At 36.4% G+C, this 21,342-nt stretch overlaps 1 protein-coding gene across 1 annotated transcript in view; it reads left to right on the top strand.

Annotated features, from left to right (window-relative positions):
* The window catches only part of ODAD2 (outer dynein arm docking complex subunit 2), an 85,321-nt gene that overhangs the window by 47,714 nt on the left and 16,265 nt on the right, over window positions 1-21,342 (top strand). Inside the window, exons 14-15 of the mRNA XM_068405620.1 lie at window positions 9,712-9,900; window positions 10,490-10,711. Coding sequence (XP_068261721.1) covers window positions 9,712-9,900; window positions 10,490-10,711 — 411 coding nt within the window. The remainder of the gene's footprint in view (window positions 1-9,711; window positions 9,901-10,489; window positions 10,712-21,342) is intronic.

Here is a 21,342-nt window from a genome sequence, read left to right as displayed (position 1 = left end):
AAAAAAAAAAAAAAATCAAAACTAAACCAGGTTTAACAGAGAAGGGTCATGAGATGCATATGTGTGAAGGTCAAGTAGCCTTCACTCTTTCAAAAGTATTATATACTGAGGAGGTCATTTCTACTGGAGCCAGCAGTCTTGGCTTAACCTGTGGGTGGAAAATATGCTGCTGATGACCCATGCTACTTAGGATTCTTACATAGATGTTGCTTGTTGTGGAAGCTTTAATGTAACCGTATGTATAAAACCACAGAGAATATTTCTTTACTAAAAGTGACAAAGAAAGGTAGTTGAACTTGGAAATTCTTCTCATATTTACCAAATAAAATTATTTGCTGTTTTAAATGAATTACGATGCTTGTTTACACATTTAACTAATTTAAAACTGTAGTGTATAAAGATCAGTCATGCCCCATAATGCACACTGTTGTTAATTTGTTTTATATTTTAAAAAATTTACTCAAGTAGTACCAATACATTTTTGTTTACTTACCATTCTTTGGTTAAGCCTATAATGTCAAAATTCCCTGCTTGAGTATGTAGGTACAACATTTTCCAGTTTCTTTGTTTTCCTTGCTATGCTTCTTGCAATCCTATACAGAAACCTTGGCAGATCAAACTTAGTGCTCTTACTGCTCTCTTTCCATTTTCCTATTTGTTTTCTGTAGACATTATCATTTTTAACATAAATCATACCTACTTCTCTATATTTGATCTAATTTTTATGCAGTTTTTAATCCCTGATATCAGATGTAGACTTTCCAACTTCTAAGTGTTTGTTATGAACTAAACTTCAAAAGAGTACTATAAAAGAGACAAAAAGAAACTTCTGTCTTGCCCCTCAGGCCTTCCAGAGCACCAGTGTCCTTGGAGATTTAGGAAGCCCAGCAAGTTAGACCTGACTTGGTGAATCCATAACTGACTGCCAGGGTGCATGCAGAACCAGCCTATCCAATGATTCTTGACACAGGCTGCCTAGAAGTTTAGTGAACCAACTATCATGAGGAGTTTGGGTGTCCTATAGATATGTTACCGTGGAGATCCCGAAAGGACTGCCATAAATTGCCCTGAGGTCCTTAATGTCTACAAATATAGGAGTCCAGTTCCTGTAAAACACATAACCTGAAAGCTGGGAATCAAAGGGAAACTAAGAGCATAACCTGTATCTCCCTCACTGGGGAGCCTCGGGTCCTAAGTTCCATGCAAAGCAGCTGCCTGAGAGCTTGGAGAACACAAGAAGACAAAAAGCTTAGGAGCTCCTGAAGACCTGGCTTTCCAGCTGTTTGGCAGCCCATCAGGGATTCTGTGAAAACCAGAAGCCAAGCAGCCTGGCAGGCTACTCACGAGCCATCTGGCTGACAAAAGAAAAGATGAAGAGGCACGTTGGTAATTTAGCCTGCCTTTCTGCCTGCTTTCTGTCAAAACTTTTCAAGAAGTCGTTGTGTTCTTATGGAAGGTTTTGGTTCCATTCCATTAGCATTTTCTGATGGAATATTGTTCCACTGGAAAATATTTGACCAGCTTTTCTTGTAACTTAGTTTATAATAGCTACACATGCTAGTCAACAGCTTGTCGTGTAGCTTCTGTACTTTTAAATTAGACTTGCTAACTGGATTTTTAAAATCTATAAAAAGTTTAAACCCTATCCTCCTCACATTTTTTCTTTTTCATCTTTTCCTTCTTGCCCATCTCACTTTTTTCCTGACTTGACCCTCTCACTTTATTCGTGTCTTGACCCTCTCACTTACCATATGAGACTTCCATAAATTTTAAGGCAAGGAAAGAGCACGGAGACGACTGTGTCTGATTTGCTGCATAATATAAACCAGAAAATTTCAAGCAATCATTTTATCTAGTGCAGAAACTTTTGATTGAACTATAACATATTTTATACTTCATACTTGTTGTTCAGATTCTCAGTGGTCTATAATGGTACGTGGTACAATATGATATGATTGCCTTCTCATGTACCACTCTAATTTATGGAACCATGCCAGAGTTGCAAAGGCACAAACAATAATTGTTATAACAATTTATTAGTTTGTGTTGTCGCTGCATTGATTGTTTACCTTGACTGTCCTCAGAACCTTCCAATATTGCATCTGCATCTTGCAACTGTCTTGCATCTCTACAATATTAAACTACATATTAGTGATGACTGCCTCATAAACATATTGATAATTATAAGAAGATTGCTTAGACACTTATTTGGGTTCAATTCAATCCAAAACCAATGGCAACAACGTTTAGTTTTTCCAGTTATTCAGTGTTATCTGTTTCTCATACCTCCATTATTAAAATGCTTTTCAAAATAATCTAAAGCAAATCATGACATTTTCTCTAGTGTGGCCTCAATGGATTTTGATATTAGTAGTTTCACTGCTTCTGTGAAAAAAAATAGAATTTTGGCATTTACCCAGGACTGAACTTCAGTGAGAGTTGTGAGGAGGGGGAGGAAGAGTAGGTGTAGTCCACCAGACTGAAAAGTAAGGAAAACAATAGACAAAAGGACTACTAGAAGTTGCATGAGTGACTATGTAGACTTTTTTTCCCCAACCATCTTTTTGAGAACATGCATTACATGCTTTCTTGGGATGTATGCTTGGCTAATGGACTTTGCTTTTGTTTCTTGAAACTGTCAGTAGCAATAGACTTGCCTAGTGTTTAACTATGTGATGATCAAATCCCTGAAGAGCCAGGAGTAAGGAATTCTGCTCTTCCAGGCTACAGAGTAGCACTGGAGCCATGTTAAAGCTGCTACTGCTACTACTTTGCTGCTCTGGCTTTAGCTGCTTCAGTGAGGTGGACAGGAAAATCCATGTTGATTGTCTGCTGTTGTTTTCCTAACACATTGCAGTTTCACAGCACATAGATGACTTGTGAGGTGTAATGAAGTAATCTCATCTTACAAGATGTTTCTTCATCAGTTCTGCTACAGTGGAAGGCTCCACAGATGTATAGACAGGAATAAAATTAGCCTTTAAATATAAAGTAATTTGATTAATAATGCCATTGAGTTGTTTAATAAGAAAAATGAATAGAAAAATTGTGTGTTTCCCTTTTCACTGAACAGCTATAATATAGAAATTTATCTGTTGCATTTCTTTATTTTGAATTTTAAATTGGGTTGTGCATTAGGATGGTAAGTTATTCAGTTGGCAATAGGGGATGGAAATGGACAGCTTCCTTCCCTTTAATGAAGGTAGTTTAAAGATGACTCTTGATAACTAAAGTTTATTTTCACAGCCATACCATCACTTTTTTGGGCAAACGCAATTCAATTTGACAAATTAGCTTTGACACCTTAAGCTTTTTAAGATGTTCTAAGAGTGAAAAACTACTTGTTTTTAGTGGAGAAACTTTTATCTTTCAAGTGGCGTGTTTTTAAAGACAAACACAATGTGTTTTTGTAATACAGTGTTTACTTTAAATCTTTCAAATGAAGAAACCAGTATTCACTTTGGAAGACATAAGAAAGGAATTCAGTTACAAAGGAATTCAGTAGTTCCTTTACAAGATCTGTATGTCCCAATTTAAGGCTGATGAACTTTGTTTACTTAATGAAAATAACCACAAAAAACCCCATATAATACGATGAAAAGAGAACTCAAAAATCCCAAATGTTCTCCTTATATAAATACTGCAAAGATCAAGTGATTTTTCCAAATCTGTCTTTCTGCAAATATCGTAATGCTTTCTGCTCCTAATTAAAAAAAATATGTGTATAGCTGGTCTGTCTCACAATATTTCTGCTCTTGGCAGAAGCCAATGTAGAAATAAGGGAAAAGAGAAAGTTAACTAAATTTTGTTAATAATCATACAGTTCAACATGATGAAAATATGTGATTAAAGAGTAGCAGGATGAGGCTTTTATTAGCACAGCAGGTAACTTTGCTGGCCTCAGCATCTATGCCAGATGATAGGTTATTTTTACTGCTTCAGATTGCAAACTCCTCCCTTTTGATCCAGTTTTGAAATAATGTTTATCATACTTTCTGAGGATACAAACTTTGCTGCCTGCTAGTTAGAAGATGTGGTCATGTGATGTCATGAAAAACCCTGGTATCTCTTCCCATCTTCTTCAGCTATTTAAAATGTAGTTTAACAATCTATATTTCTTCATATCTGTCACCTCAGGTTAAATGTTGCATTAACAGTTATAATAATGATGAAGATTTAAAATGAAGATATTTCCTGATAATACAGTAAAACATTCTTACTCCCCTCCCCCCATTTTTTTTTTAACATTTTCATTGCTTCTTTAAATGTCTTTGTGTTTGGCCTCTTACTTTGTTCAGGTCAGGGAATATTATTATTAAAACAGAAGCATTCAACATATCATTAACACGTACACTCAGTTGTATACAATAAAATTATTTTATTACTTATCAGTGGGAGTGATTTTATCAATATTTTTATCTATAAAGGCTGTTTCTTAGCTTTATTCTTAACATACATTTTTTTTCCTGTCTAACTCAAACTGAGTGGCCTTGTTAAGACAACTAAGACAAGTTTTTGTCACAATAGGTAAGGGAGTAGTAAATTACCTAAACTCACTTAAATGCATTCTTCTTTTCTTTCAAGTTGTTTTTTGTATAGCTATATCCTAAGATGTTCTCTAAGCTTTTCAAAATACTTGAAGTTTGTTGAATATCTTCATATATAACATTAAAGAAAATAAATCATAGACTCATAGAATGGTTTGAGTTTAATAGCTATATTAATAGATTAGAGTTTGCAGTATGTAAATAGTGAAGTATTAATATAGTCTTGGGCTGGAAATGGAACACTTTCCACTTCAAGTTCACTATCAAAATCATATTATTATCCAATAGTAAACTACCCAGACTTTGAAACAATGACATTTACATTTCTACAGTAAAGTTTAAGGGCTATGGGTAAATATGAAAGCTTATCGCACACTGATAGCTGGAAATTACAAACCCTTTGAGTTAGGTCTCACCAAAAAAGTTGTGTGTCAATTAATTTAGAAGGTGGAATTTAAAGATAGAAAAAAATGCAATGTGAAACAAAGTGCAAAAAAGATTTCCAAAGACATGTTGTATGTGAGAGAGATATATATGTTATATATGATTTTTCTTCTCTTCTGTTACAAAAATAAGTATAGATGAAAATGCTTGAGAGTATTCAGAAATTAAAATCACAGAAATTACTTTAGACTTTATAGTATGAACAGCTATCTGATCATTAATGCAAGTATACTCGAAGAACATAGATACAAAAGAGTTAAATCCAGACCTCCGCAATCACAGGCACAACTTCATATGAATTCTTCTTTAAATATCTTTAAAATATGGCAATTGTATATAATAAATACACATCTTTCAGTAAAAAAAAAAGTAGGAATTTACTGTATGTGGTTTTGCTAAATGATACCAAAAAGACTGCATTTGTTGTTTAAATATCTTTGAAAAAAAAAATCTTGTAAGTAACATAACAGATTTTAAAGCTTTCATTTCTGTCCTTCTTTCTGCTCATTGTTCTTCAAATTTCTTCCTGCTTTATTTTTCTCTTTGTCTTGCACAGACCACCAGACTACACCCACAATCACATTTGGGAAACTTTCCTGACATGTGGTTTCTGCAGTTTCCCTCTGCTTTTCATCACTGGTAGAAAGTTCTGTCCTTGTGTTTAGCTGGTTTCACAGATGATTATTGAAACTCTTTTCTTTTACTTACTGCTGGATTGTTTATATATTATTCCATCAGTTTAACTGGACCGTACTCCTTTACAAAATGTGGAAAGTATAATCTTGTCAGAAGAGAAATTTATCAAGTAAAATATAACAAGCATTATAATCACCTAGCAAGAAAATATGTACAGGTAGGAAAATATAAAATGTACGTATTAGTTCATTAAGATGGGATACAGATTATCTCTTCATGAAACATCTTTCAAGAGCATGAATAATAATACAGAGATATCTGAACCATGCAGAAAAGCAGAATCATTTTCATCTATAGGAGGGCCTCTTTCAAAACTTAGACACTTTACTGTAGTGTTTTCCTGTTGAACAGAAGCCTTTCTCATGTGTTGAGCCAATATTTAGACACAAGGTAATGCACGCTTCTATAGTAAGTTTCAAGGAATTGAAGTAAATGTAAAATATCTCATTTTCTTTCCTTCTCCTGTGTCTGCTCGTTTAGCTGTCTAGCCCTCTAATACGTATAGGTAAGAAATTTCTGTGTAGAAATCTTTCTCTGCAACCCATTATCTACCACCTTTGGTCAAATTTTAAAATTTCAAAACAGACATGAAAACTGATATAAAGAATATACTGGTTTTGTTCAGGTGATTGTCCGTAGATATATTTACATTGTGGTATGTATACACTAGCAATGAGAGAGAAACTTTTATGCTAGCGTATCCATGGGAAACACACTGTAACCCACCTCCCTTTACATGCAGCTCACATGGTAATAAAAGTGGCAGAGCACTGTCCTTCCCTCTCTTGTTTCTCTCAGCTGCTTTTCTGAGTCACAAATATTTATTGTCCTTCTTCATAAATGTTTAGATCCTCATTTAATTTATGTAAGGATCTCTGTTATTTGTTCATTCTGGGTTTTTTAGGACTTCAGCATGAAGTTTGCTCTTGGATACTGTCCTTTTTCCACATGCTGTGGTTTCTGGTTTTGACCCTCATACTATATGGCTTTAACCTCTCCCTTCCAGTCTCAAGAATTGTACTGCCTGTGGTGGAAAATGTTTTGTTCCTGATGGGTCTACCCACTGCTTTTGCTTTCTGTGAGAACGAAACATCACAGCTAAGAGTTCTGTTTGGCATTTGGACCCAGAACTAAAAAAGATTAACTGCATTTTAATTTACCAAGTCCATGAGAAATTTGATGGATTTGCTCTGCAAAGCTAACACAACACAATTGGACCCTACTCTGTTCATAAATCAGCCCCCCAAAAGAAATAAACATAATCAAAACCATTCTTGGTCTCAAGGTCACTCCCTAGCCCTAGGAAATTTCATACTATCCATGTTTTCATTTTCATGAAGTCCTAAGACCTTTCAGTCCAAAAGGGTTTCAGGAGTGTCTGGTAGTTGTAATTCAAAATTCTCCTATTGACCTGTTGAAGGAAGCAAAATGAAAAAAATTCCACTTGCAGACCTTTCTGTCCATCTCTGCACATTTACTGTCACTGAGGTGCATAGGCTAACATTTCTTCTACAAAGTTACTGCTGACCATTTGGTCAGTCACTTTTATTCTCTTCCCAGTGTAATAACAGTTTGACACCAGGCCATCCAGTGTCCCCTGCAGATGTGCCACCATGACGTCACCAAGAATCTCCTCTGACCTATTTTCAGTTCCTGTTTTCAGTACCCATTGTGAAATCTATGATTTGGGCACTAGTGGCATGCTTCTAGTAAGTAGTTCCATAAAATTAGATGGCCATCAAAACCACCTGAAGTTCTTGCCCACAGCGGTTCCTGACCTGTACCTGTTTTGTAATCAATAGTTCATTTGCTTTTCTTAAGTCTTATGTTTCTACAGAAATCCTTAAGTTAGCCATAATTAAGTCATTGACTAGTTTTGATATTCATTGGACAAAGAACTTTAAGAGAACTACTCATAGTTCCAGATCCACATCTGAAAGATTGAAAATCTAACAAAAAATGTTGGGCTGGATTATAGAATGTAGAAAGAAGTCCTGATAAACACAAACATCTACGCTTAGTATGGAGGTCCACTCCTAAAGTAACTGATGGGCCCATTCAAATAGAAATGTTGATTTCTCCAGATTACATTGCAATACTTGATATCCTTAGGTTAGGCACTTGAAGTTCCATCCACTCCTTTGCTAATTATTATGTTTACAATGAAGATTCTGAAAGTGCTGCTGCATTTTGGAGTGTTGTCTTTCAGGCTCAGTATAACTAGGCAGCCTGCGAACCCCTTCTAGATGCTTGTTGGCAAAATGTTGCTTAGAGTTACCCACAGATTAAATAAACATGTAAAAAATCATTCCAAGAAGTAACTGTTTTTCTATTCTGTCATTTTTTCTGTCCATGAGGAAAGTGAAAAGAGATTATCTAAAATAATGTAATCTTACATGGTGGAACAATTTACCAAAGAAAGATATATTTCTTTTCAAGCATTTCAGTTTAACAGAGTGCAATGAATCTTGGTGTGCAGCACTGATCAGTGACTATGTAACTTAACCAGTAAAGAATTTGTGCTTAAACAAAACTTAGATTTATACCCTGTGTGCTTTTAAGGGTACATGCAGTACTGTATGCTGCATGTCACTTTATCAGATACTGTCAGTTCCTCTTTGCTTCAGGCAACCAAATGAATTCCATACCCATTAGTTCAGTCTCACAGTGCCAAAACTGCTGGTTTTCTCTGTTTTACATTGGCACGTAAACATGTGCTTGATAATTTGAGTTGACTAATAAACACAAGAGTGTGAGAACAGCCAATGTTGTGTCAGACCAAAGGTTCACTGACACAGTATTCCGTTTCTCATGCTAGCCCACAAGGGATGCCTAAGGAAAGGTAGAAGAACAGGGCAAACTTGTAGCCATGGTTCCCCTCCCACCTTCAAGAAATCTGTGGCTCAGGAACTTTCTAAATCAGAGGGAACACTTTTATATTGAATAACCCTTGATGGATATTTTTTTCTGTGAATTTGTCTAGTTAATTTCTAACATGTAAGCTTCTAACAGCCACTGCAATCCTGCTCCAAAGACTTCAACATCTTAACTATGCTTTGTTTGAAAATAACCTCATTTTATTCTAACATGCCACCTGCTAATTTCACCTGATGCTCCAAGGTCATCTTCTAGAAGAGAGATCCCTTTCCATTCTACTCAAGGTTCCATACACCTCTATCATACTACTACTCGTTTTTCTCTCTTATGGCCTTGAGTGTCCTAGTTGGTTAGTCATTCTTTCTACAGAGCAGTTTCCTACCTTTGATTATTCTTGTCATTTTTCTCTAAACCTTTTCTAATTTTACTATAACTTTTTCAAGATGGAAAAGATGGACCAGATCTGCGTACTGTATTCAGGATCAAGGGCACAGTTTAGTTTTCTATTTCTTTTCTAAAGGTACACTTAGACATTTTTCCAGAGTTGTGTTTGTGTCCTTTAGTCTCATTTTACATTGATTGTTCATACACTGAGGTGCACCATGGTTCCTCTCACAGTTGCTGTCATGACTTGTGTAACCTCTCCTCTTAAGTATTCCTGAATACTCATTTGCATTGATACAAGAAAATAATATTACCACTCCTTTGTCTTAGCTGTCAGACTTAATGTAGGAAATAGAAGACACTGTGAGAGCCTAAAGAAGGGTGTCTATTGCTGTTTTAGGTGCCCTAAGGTATGTGAGGCACCCACCTGGCAAATACGATACAGCAGATTAAGGGAGACTTGCACCCTTCTGGAGTAACAGCTTGAGGCTGTAAAGAATACCCTGTGGTATCTAAAATGACACTAGATACCTTTATTTAGGCATTGAATTTCTGCCTAGATGGTGGTATGTAAAACAGTCTAGCTCTCATATGTCAATCAGGAAAGCTCTGAGTTCTGAATTAGCCATATTTCTTGGTGAAAGCAACACAGCAATCGCTGCAGTTTTGAATAATTATGTCATGCCAATCTCTTTTTTTAAACATTTGCATATAAATACAGATTGCATATTTAAAAATAATGTTTCTTTTGATTCTTATTTAGGATGCTGGGGAAATGGTTCGATCCTTTGTTGGTGGCTTGGAACTCGTAGTCAATTTGCTAAAATCAAAGAATAAAGAAGTTTTAGCAAGTGTATGTGCAGCTATTACAAATATAGCTAAAGATGAAGAAAATTTAGCTGTTATAACAGATCATGGAGTCGTCCCTCTGTTGTCCAAACTAGCAAACACAGTAAGTAACTTCTAAGCATATTATACTAAGTATCTGAGTTTCTTATGTCACACTGCATTATACCCAACTGAAAGGTTATGACAAAAGCAATAGATTTTGCAGTAGCTACAAGGAAGAGCTGTAGAATCCCTCCTCTATGAGATGCATATTCGACATGAAAACACTCTGTGGCTGGTACTAAAATTGCTTTGGAAGATGAGCTTCATTTTAATAGTCACTGTTGCTGAATATTTCTTTCAAGAGATGCATCTGCCGTATGAAAAAAAGCACAAAGGGTTGAGAGAGCAATAAATCTGAACCGTGCAGAGAATCTCAATGATGGGGCTATATGTTACATTTTAATGCTAATCTTATCTAATTTCCAGTCAGTCTAAAAGCACATTTGAAGTAATATAAAAAATCACAGCACTTCCTACAAAGAGAATAATAAGGGACTACTAGCTTCATGCCTTACAGCTCTCTCCAGTTTTTAATTTTACTGCAGTTAAATTGGGATGCCTTAAAGATGTTTGAGAATACAATTCTGCTTTCCTATGAAATTTTTATTGTACTATGTGTCTTTAATTTGTTATGTTTTTACCTTCTTCAGAACAATAACAAATTAAGACGTCACTTAGCAGAGGCCATTTCCCACTGTTGCATGTGGGGGAACAATAGAGTTACCTTTGGAGAGACCAAGGCTGTAGCTCCTTTAGTACGTTACTTGAAGTCAAATGATCCATCAGTTCATAGAGCTACAGCTCAGGCTTTATATCAGCTTTCAGAGGACCCCAGCAACTGTATCACCATGCATGAAAATGGAGTGGTGAAGGTGAGGTGGAACCTTTTTTCTTATTTGGAGTTCAAATTATTGAAGGGGTTTGGAATGGTCAAAAGAAGAGATCTTTCATTTGAAATAGTTCTTGTATACCACTACGTACCTCCAATTTACTGAACTTTAACCTAAAAATGTTTGGTTAAGTAGTGAATTAGGGAACAGTATTTCAGTGCTAAAGATATTACAGCTGGGTGGTTGTTAGGAATGGAAGTATGACGTGGATGTTTACCTCTAGAGTACTTGACTTGACTCTGACCGAGGCTGGTAGTGACGTCACATCAGCATTTTGTCGTTCTGAAGTGACTTTTGCAGAAGAGTTTGGGTTATCTTAATGGATAGTTGCCTAGTATGGCAGAAAGTCACCTAGGAACTGAGTGTAACTGCATTTGGCGACAAATAAAGATAGAATAATGCAAAGGCTTAGTTCATGTGGAGCTGTTTCAGTGAATTTTGCATGTACTTTTAAAAATTTTTATTTTAGGAGTTAAGTATGAGCACATTCTGCAAAGACCTTACCCTAGAAAGAATTTTTCTCTCAAAAAGGTTTTTCTAGCAAAGTTTTATCTCACTAGTTGAAGTCAGTAGAGTTATTCCTTCAGCACAGGAGAAATAAGGGTTATGGCCTTAGAGATGGAGATTGTAGGAACTCTCAATTTTCATAAATTTCCTGAAAGATCTACTGTTTGCAGGCTTTTCATTTTACTTCATGTTCAGGTAAATGTTTTGAAAGCATGAGTTGACTTATGATGTAGTGTTACTATTAATGTTGAATTTATGCCTGCACTCATGATTGTGCACTTTATTGGAGCAGTTCAATTCTGGCACAGTCTAAGGGTCCTTCATTATCATACATGTATCTGTAGTGGGCTGTATCTGTAGTTGAGTTAAAAAGATCCACTGGCCAAAAATGTTTAAAGACTCAGTTTAAATGCCAGTACTTGAACTGACTCAGATCTAAGAAAGTCACATCTTCCCATCACAGTTGCATTATAGTGGCTACACAGCACAGGGGAATATATGCTGTACTACAGCTCAATTTGAAACTAGTGTTTGATGACTTTTTAATGTTGCTTATCTTTCTGTTCAACTGACACAACCCATTTTCTGCCCTCCTGTCATCTCTTGTTTTCATTCATTTTATTACGCAGGTTTTAGGTTTTATAAGTTGTAGCACACTGAATGTACTGTATAAAGCCAATTCTGATTATATACTTCTGTAATAATTCCATCTCAGTCGAGGTTCATCTTTATTTTTCAGTCCTAGTTAAAATATTTAGACTAATTAAAAACATTTTTTTGCACTTGCAGATAAATAGGGATGTACAGAAAAATATCACAGGTGTTTAATTTTTTTATTTGCAATATTCTAGAATGACTATAATATGTTAAGGGAGAGAAAAGAGAACTGATAAAAGGAAGAGCGAAACTACAAAATAAAGGAACTTGCGTTATATTTGTTGCATCTAAATGTTTTGTCCAGGGTGCGCTTCTCTTCTCGTGTACAAGTAACTTGTATTTTTGTAATGCAGTGGATGAGTGTTTGAATGTGGGTTTGTATATGGGTCTATCACAGAACCGAAGTGGAAGTGCCTCTCATCTCATAACTGATGGATATCCTGAACGTATGAGAGGATATATGACCCATTCTCATCACAAGTGCCAGCACACACATGTATTTGTGTCATATAAGCAGATGTGCATTAGTGATATGACAGGGTGCAGCTGCATTCGGTCCATGTTGAGACTAACAGCCAGGGTAGCAGTTCTGCTGAAAAGGACCTGGACAGTAGGTTCAGCAAGCTGAACATGAGCCAACAGCCAGGGTGCCCTGGGAGTGATGAAGGCTAACAGGACCCTGGGCTTTGTTAGTGGGAGCATAGCCAGTAGGTCAGGGTGGTGACTTAGCACTTATTAAATCACATCAGGAGTACTATGTTCAGTTTGGGCTCCAAGTTCAGTGGAGGGCCACGAAGATGGTTGGGGACTGAGGCACATGACTCGTGAGGGAACTGAGCTTGTCTAGCATTGAGAAAGAAGGCCTTTGGGCAGTGGTGCCTAATAGCAGCCTACCAGTATCTAAGAGGAATTTATCAAGGTAACAAAGGTAGGCTGTTTACTGAAGTGCATGGTAGGAGGACAAGAGACAATGGTCATAAATTGAATCTGATGGGTTCCATCTGGATATAAGGAAAGAAATTCTGCCATGAGGGTAATGAAGCACTGGAACAGTTCCCCAGAGAGGCTGTGAAATCTCCATCCAAGGGAATTTAGACCTGACTTGACAAAGCCATCAGCAACTGGTCTGAATTCAGTGTTGATCCTGCTTTGACTAGGAGGCTGGACTAGTTGACCTTGTGAGATACCTTCCAACCCAAATGATTGTGTGATTCAGGTCATCTGATTTCTATCAGATGGAAAATAATGAAAATAATAGGAAATGCAGAAAATAATGATTGATCTTTGCAAACCGCTTCTTCACTGTCTTTTGATAATTAAGCAGTATTCTCCAGCTTCTCAATGGACTTTATTGAGCCATACCCATGGCATATTCAATTAGGGAATACAGCCATAGTTGTGATAATGAGTAGAAACAGTCACCCTGTCTAAAGTGGCAGAAACCTTCTTCATTATACTTAGTCAGATGGGTATCTCAAAAGAAATACTGGCAGAGGAACAGATTTAATCACTCAGTTGTTTAGGTGACTGTGAACCAAATACACAGCCAGGAAAAGAAACATTATGATTCCTTACTGCTCATTTTTCATACTGGCAGTAAAAAATGAAATATCCTTGGAAGACACTAATTTATCTGAAGGAGTAGTTCTTGCTAGTCCCCCAAAAAGAAAAAAAAAATGGAAGTTTGACAGAGTGTGTTTTCAGATAAATTAAATCAAACTAGTCAGTGGTTGATGTCATCCATACCAATGCACGGTCAAATGTACTGAATAAGTGTAAATCTTTAAGAAGAGATCTGTCCAGCTCTTCAAGTAAACTATCTTCTGTTCAGTGTCCTGCTGAAGTCAGTATGTATAGAATAGAAACTGAAGTCCTAGGGTCAGCCAGTAAATGTGTAACAGTTTGCAATTGTAAACTGAGCCTTGAAACAAGTTTGATACTTTTAAAATTAGAAGATATTATTTTAAGAAATCCATCCTAGCTGAAGAAATTCTTTAAGCATGTCTGTGCTATTGGGTATCTTTGCACCATGCTTCTCAGTGATGACAGAATATCCAGATGTTCTCATTCTTCTAGCATCCAGTGAATAGCTGACTGAAAGCATACTTTGTATTTATGTAGGGGGTTGTTATGTACAGATTTTTCCAGGACCTATCATATTTTTGCTTCTGGAAAATTTGTCTGGGTTCCTTTGATATTTTTTCATCCTTTTACCAGATATCTGGTGTTTCAGTAATCATGCCCAGTTGGATTGTCACAGCTGCTGTAGTTCTGACTAGGTTGCAATACATGCATAATCCCAGGTGTTCTTCGGCACATGTTCATGTGCTATGTTCACATGCACAGAAGGTCTGATGCTTCAGGGAAACATTTACTCTGTGTGAATGACACAGTTGCTGAGTGCTTGAACAGTTGGTCAGAGACTTTCTCAAAGCATCAGACTTTCTGACCATTCAGTGTGCAATGTGTGTATACACGTTTCTGTCGAGGAAACTAGGAGTAAAAATATATAGGGAAAGTAATTTCAGCCAGATTCTCATATTTCACATTTTGCCACTGCTGCAAACAGTATTTGCTAATCACAAAACAACAGGTATATGCACACAGTTGTGAGAGAAAACCAGTGTTCCAAGTTTTCACCTACTTGTAACTGCACCCAAAATACATTCAGTTTTCTCAAGCAAGGCTATGTGACAAAAAGATTGGGAAATACTCATGTATGTCAGCTGCCATGTGAAATTCTGAGTAGACAAACAGGGTGATGTTGGAGGAAGTTTGAAAAGGCAGTTTATGAGGTTTTTCTTTTATGTTCAGTTCCACGCGCAATATTCTTATGACTGGGAATGGAACAATGGTTATGACCTGTGACAGATGAATCAATGCTTTCTTTCTACCAAACACAAGAAAATATTTCCTCTTTCTGAAGTAAAAATTCATGGCTGTGCTGGAAAAGAGATTTGTACTTTCAAAGACCCAGTAATGACATGTGGGACACTAGAAAGCAGGAGGAATTTTTAGACATCAGACTAAGGAACAGGCATCAACCTGAATTCAAGATTGGACACAGCTGTCCACAAACCAAGGGATAAGAGAAATCTATTGGGGGATCGCCAGTTTATAGCAGAGATAAGCAGCACTACCAGGCAACGTTCTTCACACTTGGAGTCTGTCACAATTAGAGGGAAGAAAAATAGGAAAAGTCACAGACAGCTGGAAGTATCCAGCCATCACCACACTCTTCACGGAAACAGCAGAAAACCTCCCTTAAAATGTAGCTATTGCAAAGGAACAAAGATGTCTACCTGTAGTTGACTGCTGCTGAAACCTTAGAACCATCAAGCTTGTTCATGAAAAGATCTCCAACTGTCTACTAAATAGTACAGATTTTTTGTTATAGGGATGCTCTTTTAAGATGAAATGTAGAAAGGCTGTTCTGCAAGGCACAGGCAGATGAGGAAGTGCAACTACTTTAGTAGTTGCTTCTCTGTGTTACAGTCACACTTTTTCTTGGTTATGTTGGCAAGGTGTAGATTGAGATATGCTGCTGAAGTGAGTGAGTGAAGGTAGTGGTGTGTATAGGCACTTACGAATCCGATCATAATATACCTTCTAAAAGACTTCAGATATTTTGAAAGATTCAAAGTATATACAAGTGAAAAACACGTAACTGGTTATTCCTGGTCATTCATATTTTGCAAATGAAGAAAGATAAAAGGTAATCTGTTGTGGCAGTTAATTTCTGCTATTGTGGAAGTTAATTTCTGACTTTGTAAGTGATATAAAGGATTTATTTTTGTGGAATATCATAATTATTTCTGTGTAAAGAAGGCCTAGGAAGTTTGGATGCCTCATCATCTGCAGAGTTGAGGCCAGTCGTTTATGATGAGGCTAGTGAGACCTCTGAGGAGATTATTAAACTAGTGAAAAAAAAGGGAAAATAAGCACCCTAAATCAGGCTGTGGAAGAACAAAATTCCTCAAAGTCATAATTCATCTTAATTTTAAATGTTTACATTGTGGACATGCCCATCTGAAATAGTCACCCAAATTCTTATAATAGCCAAGGAAGAGGAATAGATTCTTTACTGTGTTTCATCTCTCCTAATTTAGACATTTATGCAAAGATAAGGCACCTCAGTCTCTACCGGCAGTATTTTCTGGTCTCCTTTGACTATAATTGGAGTGCAGTTTCAAAGTTCAGGTCTGCACATCTACACTGTAGGTAACTATGTTTAATGGGGTGAATCCCATCCCAAGGCAGTGGAGAACTTGCTTAAATTACTATGCAGTCCAGTTCATTATTAGATAGGAATGACAGAATTCTGAATAATAGTCAGAATAAGAGCGAGCTATTTAAAAAATAATTTATTCTTTTCCTAGAAAAATACAGATGAGATGCATTTATATGCGATGATGGTGATGAAACACTATCTGCCTAGCAGTAACTGAAGCGCACTTTGAACATGACCTAATAAAGCCAGACGTTTTAAATTAGTGGATCTAACTAACTTGAATCCAGGGATTTTCAAAAAGATCTTTGGACTATTAAGGATGGATTTCTTTGATCTAACTTTGGCCACTTTTAGGTATGGAGTTTAAAGTAGTCTAAACTAAGACACCTTCTGTAGTCAATGGAAAGATAGAGAGGCACCTGCAGACTTGTGCTAGCTGAAAATAGATGCCCAAGATATCTGGAAGGAATAGACTCATGAAAGTGCCTGGTTTTCTCCACTGAGGTAGAAGGGGCCTAGGTGTCTAACTCAGACTAAACAGCTAGCTTTCAGACAGCTGAATTTAAATTAATATCCTCCTGAATGTTGATTTTCAACAAGCCTTGTGGTACAGGGGAAGTTGCAGTGCTGGAAGAAAGGTAATGTGCCAATATTTAAAAAGTCTAAATAAGATTATAGTCCTGTAAACTGTCATAAACTATTCTCATGTTAAATAATAATAGGTACATACATTATAATACTGGAAGGGATCATTTTATTGATCTAATCTGACTAGCCTTGCTCATAAAAACCAGATACATTGCTTCAATTTATTTCTGTTTGGAATAGAGTATATCTTTTAGAAAAACACTGACTCTTTACTTAAAAAATTCCAGTGATGGAAAATCCACTAGAGCCATCATAACTTGTTCCAGTAGTTAAATACCTTCCCCATAAAAACATTTGCACCTTATTTGTAGTTTAAGGTTTGTCTAGCTTTATTTTATGCAATTGCATGTATGATACTGTTGCTTGGTAAACTGAAAAGCCCTACATAACTTCTGTTCTCATATACATTCTTATTGAGTAAGAGCAAATTACTTGTTGAGGGTCTGACCTACAAGGAACGGCTGAGGGAGCTGGGGTTGTTTAGCCTGGAGAAGAGGAGGCTCCGAGGTGACCTTATTGCAGTCTACAACTACCTGAAGGGAGGTTGTAGTGGAGTGGGAGTCGGCCTCTTCTCCCAGGCAGCTAGCGATAGGACAAGAGGATATAGCCTCAAGCTTCACCAGGGGAGGTTCAGGTTGGACGTTAGGAAGAATTTCTTCTCAGAAAGGGTTATTAGACATTGGAATGGGCTGCTCAGGGAGGTGGTGGAGTCACCATCTCTGGATGTGTTTAAGAAAAGACTGGACATGGCACTTAGTGCCATGGTCTAGTTGACATGGTGGTGTCAGGGCAATGGTTGGACTTGGTGATCCCTGAGGTCTCTTCCAACCTGATTGATTCTGTGATTCTGTGATTCTGTCACATTGTCATCTTTTTAATTAGCTAAGCAAGTGTAATCTCCGATGGAACTTCTATCTTTTTAAATCTTTAATTATATTTGTGTGTCAATTCTGAATTTTTTATTTTTGAACTTCCCTTTTGGACTGAATTTCAACATACTTCAGAACAGAATTCACTATTCCAGTAATATCTGTATGAATACTTAAAAAAAGGTAAAATAACTTCCCTGTTTCTATGTAAGCTCTCTTTGAACATCAGAGATTTTCATTATTCGGTTTGGCCATGGTGTTGCCCTCAAACATCATATCTGGCCAATTTTCTACTTGGATTTCCATGTCTTTTTGGAAACTGTTCCCCAGGTTAGACCTTCGCATGTTATAATGTTCGCCTTCATGCACAAGAGTAAAAAATTAGGTAATATTGTTAATGTAAATCACCAATGAATTTAGACCTTGTGATATAAGTTGATTTTTTTTTTTTCAGGAGACTAAATCAGATTTTAATTGTTGTCAATACACCTTCTAAATGTCAGCTGAGTTAGCTCTCATTTTTGTAAGAATAATTCACAATTTAAAAGCACCCACAAAATGTACTCAAGCATTTTATTGTTTTAGAGAGGAAAATTTTAAGAGACCAAGACACTGACTCTTCTTGCAATGCCTTTGAAACAAAATATTGCCTTTCCACAATGAAAGATTCCAGGTCTGGCAGAGATACAATTCGTTGGAAAACTGAAGGAGTTCACTGACTGAGAAAGTGGTAAATACTTTTGAATTATGTAGACGCAAATGGACTAAGGCCTGTGAAAAGAATACTAGTGGCTTTGATTGTAAAGTATGAAGCTAAAAAACGCCTGTTCTGCTTGCCAGTGAAATTCTACATTTGCAAGTACCTGATCAGATGGTACATAAATATCCTAAAACATTTAGGGAAATCTTCCCAGTGAGGTAATTTCAAGTATCTCATGTGAGGATCTCTTGATGTTTTGACTTGAAGTTTGTGCTTGAATTCTGAACTAATTAAGTAATAAATGGTAAAGGTATTGTTTTTTCTATTTATTAATTTATTTCTGTGTACTGTGGTGATGCTTAAAGCCATTGATCACAGATAAGTCATTCGCTTTGCTAGGCGGTGATGTATACCTACATAAGAAGAAGACAACCCCAGAAAACTTTCAATGTAAATGTAGCACACAACAAGGTGGACAAACAGATAGGAATGGAGCGGTAGAAAAAATATATAAAAATATATGTATTGATCATATTTGATAGTTCAGGCAAACCAAGATACAATTACTGCTAATTCATAGCTGCAACTAAAATATCATAAATAAAACATAAATACCAAATACTAACTGTAAGCTTTTTGTGAAAACCGAGGAAACAGGACCACTGGATAGTAGCCAGTCACCCAGACTTTAAGGCACTTATACCATATGGGAACCATAACTGGTGCTGTTGGCAGTTTTTTGCATGTGTGTGTCTGTGATGAAGGCTACATGAAGTCAGAGTAAATTAGCCTCTGTTGAGCTCTGCATTGTTCTGAGCTGCTTTTATTATCCAAACAAGTTTATTTAAAGATAGCATTGCTGTGCTGCACTATGAACAAGTCCATTCTCTTCTGTTCTTATTCCATTGTACATACAGAACTAATTATTCTTGAGCTAGAGGAACCATTAACTTAATGATTACAGTACGTATCCAAAATGCAGAAGATCAGAGTTTCCATTCATGTTCTGACATTTTTTAATATGCAAAGTGTCTCTCCAACCTACCAGTGCATAGAACTGATCTTAGCCTTACTCAGTGGTCTGGTTTATTGAATTATTTGCACAATATGGAAGTGCTCTGTTTTCTTAGTATTACAAAATATTGATAGATACCTTCTAGAATATCAGTTGTTGTAGCTTATAGGAACTTTACCAGGGATGCTGAAAACCTAATTTCAAGTGCTTGGTACACTCTGCAAAGCAGAGACTCATGCTCCTAAGAGTGGGACTTGATTTGTATATTCATACGTTTGAATATATATTTTTTAATTAATCCATTAGATTTGTTCCTGTCTTCTCATCAGAGTGTAGACTCAAGAGATGCATGGGGTCTTTTTCAGTTTAATTTATTTTTTTTTGGCAAAGAAGGTGTAACAGTTGTAATGTATTTTCTGAATTCTGTGATGAATTAATAAGAGGTATTTGTGCTTTTTGAGTTCTGTTCTTAATGGTAGAAAGGTTAATCACATGTAGGCTCTTCCGTTCCCTTGTAATAATCTAAGATACAAAACCAGCTGGTTTAACCATGATTTATGGAAGTTACTGTGAAATGTAGATTTAATATTTGGAGAGTTCTTTTATACTTTGCTATAATGACTGTATTAAAAAATAAATTTTGTGTATTTTATTGTGCAGAGCTTCCAGAATATTGGACATTGTTTGCTAAAGTCATAAATCCCTACAAGAAGTTCTGGCTAACAATTTTATGTGAAAAGACTTTCATAAGACCATCTTTGTGAAATAGATGTGAATTACAAAATATGGAAGACAATTACTAGTAATTTCTACTGAAAACATTCTAAAAACAACTTCTTGCCACAAGCCATAGAAGTTTAGAAAATTAAATGCAAAAGCACCAGCACCTACTTCTTTAGGAGTATTTGGCTATGGGTAGGTTGTTTTTTTCTGGGGGGCCTTTGGTGAGAACATTGAATACAGAATATAGAGTTTTAAATTATTAAGCAAGGTTTAAGATAAGATCTTTTTAAATCAATCCAAAATATTTCATGTAATATCTACATGTAATATTATCAGGGTACAATAGTATGTATTTGCATATTTACATATTTATATTTTTATTTTAAGTTTAGAAGAGCACACTGTTTTACTGTCATGGTTGGCTCTATTCAGGGTCCACAGTTCAGGCTGGAGATACAGTGTGTTTGGCACACACTCCAAGCTGATGCCTGTTGCTTTTTATAATTAGTTGTTACAGTTCTTGGACGTCAAGAAAGAGGGCACTAGATGGCAAAATTTCCGCATGTCTGTTGGCTACAAAAGTATGCCCAATCCCTTCACTCATAAATGTATTGATCACATCACACTTTAAAATTTCAGATATAAGGGTCCATAAACTCAGTCCAATACTGGCATATTTTGTTTCATTTCAGAAGGATTAATGAAAATTGACAGTGTTGCACCACTGCAATTTCTATTGTGTTAGCAACTGCCAGGTGTGAACATTTCCTTACAGTTTCAGCTCCAGGAGGCAGAAACCAGTAACCCTTTACCTTCATAATAAGCAGAATTTCACCATTCATAAAGTAGGGGTACTTACACGTAAAACATTTTGCTTTTGTACCATTGCCAAAGGTAATGAAGTTTGGCTTCAGTGTAGATTACGTCTCAGACTGTAGATTAGTTTTCAAAATTTCACATTACTAAAGTTTATGGTACGTAGCAAGTGTTCTGTTAAAATCTGGCTGATCCTGGATGGGAAAAACCAGCAGCCTAAGGGAGATCAGCTTATCTTTGCCCAAACTGTGCTTCAGGAGACCTCTAATTTAGTAACGTTTGGATAGCAAACCTAGAGGCTGGCATAAAGCTCCTCTTGGCACATTTTAAACATCTTTTATAAAAAGAAGCTTGTCCCACTAAGCTGTAGGTTTATTGGAGCTGTTTAACAGTAGCTGTGCCCTGCAGCTCTTTTGGTGATAAATGAGCCGCTTCAAATAAGTGCAA

The sequence above is a fragment of the Nyctibius grandis genome, chromosome 7 (assembly GCF_013368605.1).
Source record: "Nyctibius grandis isolate bNycGra1 chromosome 7, bNycGra1.pri, whole genome shotgun sequence".
In the NCBI taxonomy this organism is placed as follows: Eukaryota; Metazoa; Chordata; class Aves; order Nyctibiiformes; family Nyctibiidae; genus Nyctibius; species Nyctibius grandis.
The sequence above is the reverse complement of the archived record's forward strand: the minus strand, read 5'-3'. Positions and strand labels throughout refer to the sequence as shown.